The sequence below is a fragment of the Gymnodraco acuticeps genome, unplaced genomic scaffold (assembly GCF_902827175.1).
Source record: "Gymnodraco acuticeps unplaced genomic scaffold, fGymAcu1.1, whole genome shotgun sequence".
Lineage (NCBI taxonomy): Eukaryota > Metazoa > Chordata > Actinopteri > Perciformes > Bathydraconidae > Gymnodraco > Gymnodraco acuticeps.
In genome coordinates, this window is record NW_022991180.1 from 1,372,153 (window position 1) to 1,385,286 (window position 13,134).

The 13,134-nt window shown below is 40.2% G+C and overlaps 2 protein-coding genes across 2 annotated transcripts in view; one reads left to right on the forward strand and one right to left on the reverse strand.

Moving 5' to 3' along the window:
* Positions 1-577: 577 nt before the first annotated feature.
* On the reverse strand, positions 578-9,385 carry rtkn2a (rhotekin 2a). The gene is made up of 10 exons (XM_034237851.1): positions 9,211-9,385; positions 7,203-7,399; positions 5,393-5,451; positions 5,198-5,251; positions 4,968-5,085; positions 4,412-4,612; positions 3,103-3,197; positions 2,175-2,281; positions 1,511-1,642; positions 578-766 (listed from the first exon to the last, which is right to left on the reverse strand). Exons 1-10 carry the CDS (start codon positions 9,343-9,345, stop codon positions 578-580), a joined length of 1,287 nt encoding a protein of 428 aa, XP_034093742.1. The 5' UTR covers positions 9,346-9,385.
* Positions 9,386-12,004: 2,619 nt separating this feature from the next.
* Positions 12,005-13,134, forward strand: part of cep170aa (centrosomal protein 170Aa) — a 48,349-nt gene continuing 47,219 nt past the window's right edge. The window contains 1 exon segment of the mRNA XM_034237887.1: positions 12,005-12,159. The gene's annotated coding sequence lies outside the window, so the exon portion shown is untranslated.

Genomic DNA, 13,134 nt, shown 5'->3' on the forward strand with positions numbered 1-13,134 from the left:
CAGATCAAGCTGCTGGGTCGGATGGAGACCGGCTCAGATCACCTGAAGCCCCCGCCCACTGTTAGTGAGCTGCATGAGAAACTGACGGGCTGTCAGGAGAGAGAGAGAAGGGCGAGAGAAGATGAGAGAGAAGAGAGAGGGAGAGGAGAGAGAGAGGAGAGAGAGAGAGAGAGAGAGAGAGAGAGAGAGAGGATCTGTTTCTCCCGTGTTATTTTTAAGTTAATGTAAACTTTTGAATAATGTACTTTATCTACTACAAGTAGTTTGTTTGAATGTAATAATTATGTTGTTTGTGGAATATTTTTTTTAAAAATGAATCTGAATTTTCGATCTGTTCGATTATAAACTGAAGCAATATAAAAATGACTCCCATTAACTGAGTTGTAAACATCAGCATATCCGGTCCTAGTCCGGTAATTACCTGCTAACGGAAACTTTGCTATACCATTGTTACTATTATTATTGAAACATGACCGGTAAGTTTCAAATGTGTCCGGTAAAATTAATTATTTCCGGACATTTAACCGGCAAGAAAAAATCCTAGCGGAAATCCTGCTCCACGCATCTTTGCACATGTTTACAGAGAAACACACTCACCCTGGTCGTAGAGGTGCTGGTGCAGGGCGTCCAGCCAGTCCTCCAGCTCCTCTCTGGTTTCCGTCGTGAAGACGATGGTCTCAGAGCCCTCTGGTGAGGGGTTGCTGATGGACAGGCTCCTGGACTTATGTCCTGATGACTCTTTTTCCATCACACGGACTCGAGTGTCCTGCAGAAACATCACAGAAAACATTGATAAGCTGAAAATGAGTTCCACGGTGATCAAATAAGGGTTATTTGAAATACTGCGAAACAAAGAACAGCGCTGAAATAGCAGAAAATACGTTATTCAGCAGCAAAATGCCAACGTTGCAAGCAGGATCTCAGTAAGTAGCGTGGCATTTTATATTTTGGTTGTTCTGCAAATGTTAGGATTAGGTCATGACCGAAAGAACGAGATCGCGGATACAAGCGGCCGAGATGGGTTTTCTCCGCAGGGTGGCTGGCGTCTCCCTTAGGGATAAGGTGAGAAGTTGAGTCATCCGGGAGGGACTCGGAGTTGAGCCACTTCTCCTTCGCGTCGAAAGGATCCAGTTGAGGTGGTTCGGGCACCTAGTTAGGATGCCACCTGGGCGCCTCCCTAGGGAGGTGTTCCAGGCACGTCCAGCTGGGAAGAGACCAAGGGGTAGACCTAGGACCAGGTGGAGGGATTATATCTCTTCGCTGGCCTGGGAGCGCCTTGGGATCCCCCAGTCAGAGCTGGTTGATGTCAACAGGGAAAAGAAAGTTTGGGGCTCTCTGCTGGAACTGCTACCCCCGCGACCCGACCACGGATAAGCGGGAGAAGATGGATGGATGGATGGATGCAAATGTTAGGGGAATCTCTGAACTGAGATTTGAATCAGTGTCTGAACGTGGTGGAGGTATATTTGAATTCAAGCATCATCCTAACCCTGAAAATACCATGTCTTACCTTGTTAACGGGCACTTTGAGAGAGGGCTGCACTTTAGCATCAATTTCTTCCGGGGTGAAGTAACAGGACAGAACCCCCGCACTGAGGACACAGTAGAGACTGCAGCAGTGGTACATCCCCTCCACACTTAGCTGAAAATCGGCAGAGAAAAAAAAAAGTATTAAAGAAACTGAAATATTAACCCAGGAACCAGCTATCAAGCTCCGGGTTCATACACTTTTTCACCAATGATTTTCAATGACAAAAACAATTGCTCTCTCAGCGGTACCAATGAAAATGGTTTATTTTAACATGGAAAAGGAAATAAGGTCTGCATATGAAACATGTTGTGCCTATCTAAAAAAAATCAAATAATAGGCTTACTAGCTTCTACAGGCTAAAGCAACTAAAATCTCTCACCAGCAAAATACCTCGACAGTTAAATGCCATTTTACGTTCATTACTATACGATATACGAGTATATATTATCATTATCGTATTACTATTTCGGCGATTAGATAAAATATAAATTATATTTGATTCAACTTAAATTACATTTCCATGACTTTTCCAAAACTTTGGGAAAAATATTGTTTTCCATAACTTTTCCAGGGCCTGGAATTAGCATTTTGAATTTCCATGACTTTTCCAGGTTTTTAATGACAAGCTAACAAGTAAATATACCTTCTGGTTTAGGTAGCCGCTCATCATGCTCTGTGTCATGCAGGAAGGCTGGGCCACCACCCGGCAGCAGAGGTTGCCATAAAGTGGAAGCCATGACGACGACTCGTCTGTGGGAATGACAAGCAGCATAGGTAATACAATCGATATGTTAATCCTAATCAAATACTATATGTATTTTGTAAAGAACAAAGGTAGAATAGTTCAAATCTTGAGTGAAAATGTAAAACCACATAATTAAATTACTTTTAGCGTTAAATGTGAAACAGTTGAAAGGCTGACGTGTTTTCCTGTCACATTTACTATACCCTAGGGCTGCTCAATTAATTGTATTTAAATCACAATTACGATTTTGGCTTGCAACAATTATGAAAACAACATAATCGAAATAAAACGATTATTTATTTATTTGTATTTATTAAATTATTTCTTTTACTGGTTTTTCAGTTGAATTATACTTCAAGTTCAGGGTAATCAACGGTTAAAAACATACTGTTCAACTTTTTTTTTCAATAAATGGATATTTTCAAAGTAAATGGATAATCGTTTTTAATAATCGTGATATCAATTATTGACCCAAATAATCGAGATTATGATTTTTGCCATAATCGAGCAGCCCTACTATACCTTATAAAATACACAGTGGATCTGAAAACCACATCATATCAAAGGTTTACCCCTGAAATGACAGCTAGATAATTAAAACCTGCCTCGGCACCAACTTATCCACTTATCCACTCACGCAACGGAAGAAAAGTAATCCAACGTGAACCTCAATAATAGGTTATTTGTTTAATTTTTGTTTTTCATTTTAATGGTGTTGAATTATAATTTATTGTATTACTGCTTCCGAAATGATTCAAATCATGGACTTAAAAAAGTAATCCCTTAATAACCCCAGATATTAAATGTCTGTGCGTTTGCTTCTTACCGCCTTGGAGGACGATGAGGGAGTGTGACTGGAAGCTGCCTTCAGCGTCAGGCAGACACAGCGTGGTGTAGGCCAGCAGGCTGTACTTGGCTCCACTGGTAAACATACAAACATATATACAGAGTTTGTACAAAGATTCTTGCAGCCTGTACAGCCTCCAGCATTTTGATCTAAAGAATGATCTCCTTCTTCAAAGCCCCTCACAGTCCCAATGTTTCCCCTCCCACTGAACAGGTGCTGTGCATCACTTACAGATGTTCAGTTTGGGAGATTCCCTTGATTATATAAAATCTGCAAAGCATGCTTTTCCTTGCGGATATTTCAATAACATAGTTGAAATGTATGGGCTCAGAACAGTCTCATAATACACACATGCACACAGAAGGATCCACACTTGTGTTTTTCAATGCACACACAAATGTATTCCGTTTCATATACATGTAAATAAAATCCAAATACAGAAAAAAGTTTTACATATGTATTTTTGATCCTCACATATTTGTTTTCCGTTTAAAACCGCTGAACCTGCAAACACAAACCGCTTTCTATGCATGGATCGCTGTGCATTTGTGTGTGGGTTTTTTGAGACTCCCCTGACGGTCAGCCGATTCGTACTTGTAATTTTTTCTATCTATAGCCAATCAGATGTCTCCTCAATTCTAAGCCAATCACATGAGCGCGCCCCCACGAGGGTAGATTTCTTGCGTTCATGACGTAGTGCTTCATGTACGCAAACGGAACACATTTGTGTGTGCATTGAAAAACACAATTGTGAATCCTTTTGCAGATCATGAAATACAAGTGTGAATCCTTCTGTGTGCATGTGTGTATTATGATACTGTTCTGAGCCCATATAAATTGGCACAAAAAAAGTCAGTTAAAGGCTAACGTAATTGTGTTCATAACCCAAATATGGGGCGGTTTTGGCGCAGTGGCGAGCGTTGATAATCAGATCAAGGGGCGTTGGTGAACTCCAGTTCGAAACCCGCCTCGACCGCCACTGCGTCAGGCAAGACACTCTACCCGCATTTGCTCCTGTGGGTAATGTCCACAGTATTGACATTTACATGTCTAATATGTGTAATGTGTAATTGTAAAGCGCTTTGAGCACCTGTAAAAGCGCTCTAATTAAAAAATGTAATCCATTATTATTAAATATGTTTCATTTAGTGTGATTTGTCAATAAACACCTGCAGCTACATCTTTTGTTCCAGTAACATGTTGTTTTTGAGTTTGTTCCCAACTAGAACAATCTTAAAAAGGAAGCCAAGAGTCTGTAAAAGGTTTTATGGGATAGCACAGTACATACGGGGGAATGGGGTTGTACTGCAGGAAGGTGTCAGGGTCGGGGCTGTCCAGCAGAGGGCAGAGCTTCTTCCCAGCTGTCTTTCCAAAGGAGTTGCGGAGCTTCTTGGCCAGTTTCTTTGGCGTATTCACCATGGTGAGCTCATCCTCCAGGGCACAGCTCCACAGCTCCACCTTCAGCTCAAACTGAGGATCTGCATCTTTACTGGGAGAGAGGACAGAGACATTTCAAATAAGAAAACAAACATTAAAATGTAGATAAACCATGTTAATTTTTAGGATGAAAATCAAACCTAAACCATCACTTAAGACTCATAAATAATACATGTTATTGCCCAGTAATTGTAGCCAGTATTATCCCTGCAACAGATAGCAAGAAAAAACTAAACATATTTTGAAATTCAAGAACAACTAGCAGCCACATGTCCTGAATATAACCCTAAAATACAACGTCTTCCTCCAGCATTGTAAAGCAGCTCGTAAAGGAAGTTTCCAAAAGTAAGTACAGCTGAACAAGGTGTATTAATACTGTGTTTTGAATATGTAAAGTAAGAACTCACAAGACAGTGACTCCCTCAAAGCAGATGTCAGTGACTGATCTGTCCACCACTATCATTTCTGTGGCAAACACCTCTGAGCCCATCTGCATCAGACAGAACAACGCCACTCGACGGGAGCCTGATAAACAGAAGGGATGTATGTGTGTGTTAGTGCAGCAAGTATCCACAGATTAACACGAGGCTTAACAGAACAGGGGGATTGGATGTTGGCAAAACAAAGACAAACGTACTCCCTCTGTTGTTAAAGTAGGCTGAATCCCTCCACATCAAAGGAAGGCGCAGCCCTGAATCAGCAGAGGATAAAAGTGAATAAACGAAGCATGTCGTTTTAAAGTTAATTTGTTCTATATAAAACATTTTGTAATTTTTCCTGCACACAGACTCTCCCGATTTAAATGATCTTGCACAAAGGGGAGCAATCTTACCAGACATTGCAATTGTCCCATTGCAGGGCACATGGTCATCTGAAACTGGATCTGAAAATCTGGGGAAAAAAACAAAAAGTACCATTATAATTGATCACAACATAAGTCAATAGATGAGAGTCACACATGCGTCACTTCCGGACAAAAAGTACGGCTCCGCCCACTTTTGGGGGAAAACAAAGCTGTCATTTGAATGGCGGTCAATGTAAATTCTGAAGTTTTTGCCAATCCGATCAGAAATTTAAGAAAACCGTGGATTTTTGGATCTTCAAAGAGCCCGGTTACGATGGCCAGACAGGCAAACAATTACATTAAATCATTGGAAATCAATCTGGCTTGATATATGGTTAATATAGCAGTAGGCTATCGATGTCCGTGGATGAGAGTAACATCTACGTCACTTTACGGCCCCGCCCACTTTTGGGGGAAACCAACGCTGTCATTTGAATGGCGATCAAGCCTGAAGCCACAGAGCTCTTCTGTAACGGTACGTCCACACAGCAGCTTTGAAAAAATCTTGAAAATCTTGGAGCTGGGCGTGTCTGAAAGCTTGGGGATTTTTTGCGAGCAACGCGACCAACAACCAATCACATGAATCTCCCGCCCCCGACATACAAAGCAAAAAACCCCGGGGATTTTATGCGAGCAATATATATATATATATAATATATATATATATATATATAAACTCCCCAAACAGGCGAAAACCTACCAGTTTCACTCACTGTCTCTGCCACCTCCCTCCATGCCTGGTTCCTCCGGTTTGTATCCCGGTAAATAGTCTGGTCGTAAAGAACCGGGTGATTTGCTACCGTAATTTCTTGTTTGGAATATGAGGAAATGAACTGCGGTCTGGCTTCTCCCATGCTTAGCACGCGGTTTGATTGGCTAGCGCTTGTACTGTCAGATTTGCATAAACGGGATTTGATTGGCTGACGCTTCCAGCTCAGCTTCAAAAGTTGAACATTGCTCAACTTTTGAATCCTGAAAATCCTGGAAATCCTGGAAATCTTCGCTTCGCTCCCCCACAATGCAGTTCGGCGAAAAGCGAGGCAAAGTGACGTCATCCCCATTCAAAGTCAATGGGCAGAGAAGCGTTGGAAGCGTTGGAAGATTTGTTTAAAGCTGCTGTGTGGACGTACCGTTACTGTCCTTTCTTCTTAGAGGAAGTACAGAAACACTGAACTCTGGATTTGTTTTAATGTTTGAGGTCAATAAACGACACAGCAGCTTGTTGGCATGATAAAACTATTATTTTCCGCCTCGCTCATGAGAGTAACAGCCGGCGAAATTACAGCCTCGCCTACTGATTTTAATTTAACCATATATCGAGCCCGATCGTCGATTTCAAATGATTTAATGTAATTGTTTGCCTGACTGGCCATCGTAATCGGGCTCTTTGAAGATCCAAAAATCCAAGGTTTTCTTAAATTTCTGATCGGATTGGCCAAAACTTCAGAATTTGTATTGACCGCCATTCAAAATGACAGCGTTGTTTTCCCCCAAAAGTGGGCGGGGCCGTCATTTTCGCCCGGAAGTGACGTAGGTGTTACTCTCATCTATACATTACATTTTAAAACCCTCTTTTCAGAACCGACTTGTGGATTACTTAAGTCCTTGCTTGTATTTTTCACTAATTTCCCTCTCAGTTTATTTCTCCATTGAAGTTGAGATTTCTAAATATATTACAGTCCGATCTATGTCTTTATTTTTTGATAGTGTATGCTGAAACTGAACTCCAGGGATTGCAACTAAAAAACTTGAATTGAATCTTTATACTTGTGGAAACAGTAATCCCCCAATTCCCTACCTCATGGCTCCCCCCATGTCCTGCTCCCCTTTCTTCCTCTGCAGCTGTGAGACATAAGTCTTGATCCTGGCGTTACAGGTCAGCAGGTTCTTGGAGGCATTAAGAACCTGTTCTCTCTTACTGCAGGCGAGAAGCAGCTTGTAGGCTCCCTCCCGCATTCGCATCTCAAAGTCAAGCTTTTCTTGGATGTTGGTGTTCTTCATGGACAAAACAAATAGAGGAGAAAGTTCAATCAAGGATCCATCAAACAACATGCTATTAAGAGACAGACGACATGAGTTAGAGGAAAGTAGCCCTTGAATGTTGTTTGGCAAGAGAGAAACGTCCCTTCAAGTGTCAAAGGTTTTATATAACTCACAGTAATGCGCAAACATGTCATATACACAAACAAGAACTCGTAAAGACGGCAACCTCTTTCAGGTTCTACGGTGCACGTAACCTTGTGAGAGGAGTTGTTTTGTTGGTAAAGACGGCACAGTGATTTGCGGCACAAAACAAATGTGCACTGTCTTACTGGCACAATCAGAGCTAAAGCTTTCAGAGTTCATTGTGAAAGACAGATATACGACAACTAAATAATACAAAGCTTTCAGGGAATGTGATCTTCTCACGTTGCTTGAAGCTATCCCTACAATGATACACTGATATATAAAGCTGTCAAACTTGTGGCAGTGAAGCCAACATCTTTTCATCACTCAAGAGCAACTATTTCTGGCAGAGTATAAGGTTAAATGATGCATGTAGAAGGGAAGAGGAGTGGTTAGTTTCATGATATGCTAGATAGAGGGAGACACTAACAATGAGTATGTATGTGAATGTATGTGGATCATATGCGCTTAGGATGGCAATGATGCAGAATGTAAATATATGAATGGCATGTTACAAGGAGAGAGTGGCAGGAAAATATATTACTTTAGTTAAACTAGGTGTACACTAAATGGAGTATGATGTTTTTTATTTTTATAATCTGGTCTACATAATTCTTATTTCAAAATACCATCTTTATCATTTGGTAAGGTAATTCGGTCTTGATGGGTTTTAAAATAATCAAGTTCCGATGCACGTTTTTAAGGAGGCAAACACCATCTTTCTCCATAGGACATCTCAAATATGCACCTGTAGCTTTAAATTAACACCTCTACTATGTGCTGAGGGTCATTTAGAAGTCTCATGCTTTTTGTTATGGAAATGACATTAGTTTGAGCTGTGTTAGAGCAAAGAGAAGAGCACCTTTTGTGCACAACATTAGACAATGCAGAGTGCACATGGGTCTGGTTTCAGGGAACAGAAAACGTTAAAAGGGGAGGCTCCCCTGTGAGACAATGATGACTGCTGGCCTCTTATTATACATCCATGCTGCTGGCCCGTCAAACCAGCTTTGTCCCAGTGAACTGAAACAGTGGGCGATGGTGACATTTAGGGATGATTTTCCATTAATGGTTAACTTATAATGAGCAAAACATTCCGGTCTAAACATAACGTAAAATACAATTCGGCTATCAATTTGAAAACAGCAAAATATAATTTGGGATTAATAATTTGATTTATTTTATCGAAAATATTTCACACACAAATGTTGTCATTATTGCTTCACTAAATGACATGAAATGATTTATAAAATAATGTAATATAATGTTTGGTTTTTGTTTTCTGTTCATTGTGCACTTAGTTTTGAATTAATGTATGTCTTTTTCTGATGTTTTTGATTAATTGCTCAATAAAGTTGGGTAAAAAAAATAGTGTGTGATAGTGTGTAGCCTATGCTTGAGGAAAACGATAGAACATTGAAGTCGTTTTTTTAAAGTTATTTAAGCACAGCCAACCAAAAAGCTAGTTATATAGTTATTACTGAAGCATTCTAAGCAAAAATGACCCGCATATATTAACCTGTTAACGTTAGTTTTGATGCACTTTGGACCCCCTGTAACCGAAATGTCACTTTGATTCAGTGTTGACGGCTTAACAAAAAATGCCACTCTATAAACGTTATCCCTTCGCCCCTACATACCTCAGTTTGCAGGAATAATGTACTCTGTCGTATTTTCTTCCGTTTAATCTCCATAGCCACAGCGGAACCGGCCGATAAAACCGACCTGGAGCTACCGTTTCGTTTGGAGGTTTGAACATCCCGCTGGTCGTCCATGTTTCCGTCCGTTCGCTAGCAACAGTAGCATGAGCGCATTCCTGCTCCAACTGCCGACGCCCCTCCAACAGACAGGGGAGCTCGATTTGTGACACGTCTTCTACCGCTATGAGGACATTATCAGATAAATACCAAGTAAGTGCTACAAAAGTTACATTTATATACACTGATTACAAGTATTTAAAATATTTTGGTGAGTTTAAATGTAATACGGATTAAGTGATGCATTACCCATGATGTTCAAACTAAAATGACGTTAACTTCTAATAAGTACACAACAGATCTTAAAAAAGAGACCCAAATGTCAATGCAGAATTTAATGTAATCGTGGTGGTAAAAAACACGGAATTAGAAAAAATTGCAACATGTTATAAAATTGCACAGCTCAGATTAATTTCGAAAATAAGAAGAAAACAACGCTCCATCTTTCCAACCGGCACGTCCGAGGACTTAAATTGAGTGCACTCACGTTGACAGGGAGCCAACGTCATTACGTCACTGCGCCAGACGAATGACAGGAATACAACATTTTCGATTTTGAATTGTTTAGGATGTTAAAAAAAGCAGAACTAATCTAAATGTAAATGTGCAATACATCTTCGGGATCATGACAAACGTGTTATTCTTAGTTTCATGGTACTGGTTTTCCTAAGTATGCTGCCTGTAGTTAACGTTACATGCAAAGAAAAAAATACACCTGCACATCTTTTCATTAAGCCGTCTCTCTTCAGATGTCATTGGGCTTTCATTATGTATTTGCATAACATATTTAAAAACAGCAACATAGAGTATAATTTGTAATAGTGATATAAAAATCCATGCAAATAATAAATACAAATAGTATTGAAGGGGTGGCTTCTATGTTCTTGTTTTGCAACATCCTAATTTTGCTTAATAGTTTCTTGGTTCCAGGCGGGCATCTTCGTCCATTTACGCTGTGCATCATGCATCAGGCACTGCCTTTAATAATATAATATTGCCAGCTGCGCAGCCCAGCTGATGGTACGGTAAAATGAAGACCCTGAAACGTGACCCGGGAGTCCAGGAAACCCGCCCACCCGGTTCTGGCTGCCATGCTTCTGGTCGAGTTGGAAGCATCCATGGTTGGAAGTGTAGACGCAGGCGCTTCCAGGATGAACTGAGTCAAGCTTGCCCTGCTAGCCAGACACATAAACACAAATCCCGGAAATGCGAAAACTGCTTTCAAAATAAACTGCTTGCTTGGTTAAAAATGAGACAAGATGCATATTTATTCGCCATATCCGGTCTTTACCATAGACTGTATATATAAAGGTCTTTACACAGTGATGCCAACTACGTTGACATATGTAGGGCATTGTCTTAGCCAAAAGCTTTAGTCTGCAGCTTGTATTAATTGTTTATAATGTATCATAATAGGAAGTATTGCAGCTGAAGCTCACACTAACTTGGCATATTTCCCTTTTAATATGGTATTACAAATGAATTCAGGTTGACAACAATTGATGTTCTACTTAAGCTATACATTACCAACATATTTTCTTAGGGGTTCATGGTAACATTAACACACTTTGTACATTATTGCATTTATGGCAAAATATGTCTATTGATTTTAAATGATATCTCTTTTCCTTTTAGAATAAAGTTTGCATTTTTTTTATTGCGGGAAGTTGAACCACATTTTTGCTAAATCACATGATCAATTGTGCATATGGTTGCATATGCAAAGGAGTCCTTTCAGTCTCAATGTAAATGAATGCACATCGTTTTTTTAAACCCAAACATTTGTTTTACAATTAAATATTTTTTGTTTTAAATATATGTAATAGAAATCCAAAAACTAGTACAACCAACGGGTGATGAGTCGGCCTTCATAGAATACAATAGCAATCATAGTTTTCCTACAATATATCAAATAATAGAAAAAGTGATCACCTAATTGTGTGAGGTATGGGTCCCATCTATCCCAGAAGGCATCACCTTTGTCTTTTTCCAGTCTTAAACGTCATACATTCCAAACATTGAACTTTTTAAATTATGACTACCCATTGGCAAAGGTGGGAGCTAAGTACATTTGTTCAAGTACTACTGACTTCAATTTTGAAATACAGTACTTTAATTGAATTTCCATTTTATGCTACTTTGTAATTCTACTCCACTACAATTCAGAAGTAAATGGTGTACTTTTACTCCACTACATGTACCTTACTACTTGAGTAACATTTTGAATACAGGACTTTTACTTATAACAGAGTATTACTCAAGTACAATATCTGAGTACTTCTTCCACCTCTGCCCATTGGTCTATAGTTTGAGGCTCTTTACAAAGTCATCGCTTTGTTATGACTCGCTGTCATAAGGATTTAAAAAATATATTTGTCATTTTTGGGTAATTCAGAGTTCATATTCTCCATGTAAAAGGAAAGACAGGTGACATTTACACCATCACTTACAACCTATAGCATGTACCTTGTGTTAAAACCATCTGTTTTGACGTTTGCTTTGGTGTTATACAACGTCGAAGTTCCTCCACAGTTGTGAGGCTGTGGTAGAGATTTGTGTTTTGATTATAACCCTGTCCATTCCTACTTTTTAATTTATTTTGAAAGGTGTTACCGGAAGTGATTGGCACCTCCGCCGCTTTGACGCGTCTTTCAGGATGTTGGTCCGCTCGCCGCTTCTTCACAGGGAGAAGCGTATCGCTGAGCAACGCAGGGAGATAAGGCCGACGCACAGAGCCAGACGAGCTGCAGCAGCAGGGCTGGGCTCCTCTCACACACACGCGCGCACACACACACACACCTTCAACTGAAACACACAGCAGAAAGGAAAAGGGTAAGTGAGCTGTTGACTTCACTTTTATTTATCGAACAGTAGCTAACGGTGGGCTTTACGCTAGGTGGTCGACCGTTATAAGTTGGAGAAAAAAATCCAGAAAGAGTAGGTTTTCGGCTTTTGTGCTGTCCCGTCTATTGATGTCCATTTGGGGTTTTCCATGTTAATACACAATAACTGTCTGAAGCAGATGTTGGAGCTTCTTACAATTAAAATAATAAACATAGATTCAGTTTGAATGTCTGCAATGTAATAAACAGTTAGGGCATTACTCGTTTATAGCGGATAAACACACTGGTCTGACTCCCTGTTGGCTAACTGGATGGCTACTGTTGTCGGCAGCAGCAGCAGCATGACCAGTCTGCCCTGCTCCGCCTTTGTAAAAAAACACAGCCTCGCCACTTTTATGCCTTTATAAAAACACCGGGCAGGCACGTTTGCCGTCTATGCTACTGTGAGACGGTATTGAGTTGTTGTTTTTCTATTGGTGGCATCCTTCTATAAAAAGCACGGAGGCTACCGAGACAGGATGCACATCAATGAAGGTCGGTTACAGTGAACGCTTTGTGGATACGTATTAACCACGGGCTCCTCTTTGAGGCTATTAATGTTGTCTGGAGGGTTTATTATACAAGTAAGAAGGTGTTTCACAATTGTAATGTAGCTGCAGAGTGTTCTTCGATGCTGGACCCCCCTCCTCTTCTTCTGTGAGGGGGCTTTGTTTTCGTGGGGCAGATGTAGCCGGCCTGCATGCATCCGCTTCCTTTGTGTTGAGTTTGATTTAGCTGTCATCCTCACACAAGATGTACAAACTTGGGGGGAAAGCTAAAAGACGTGCTTCATATCTGTATTACAGTTTATTCAATTACACATTCTAAAATAACAGTACGAAGTGTTTTTTGTGCCTTTTACAGACAATTGTATGCACATCTTAATTGAGTTATTATTGTCTTATCATCAGGCTTAACATACTTT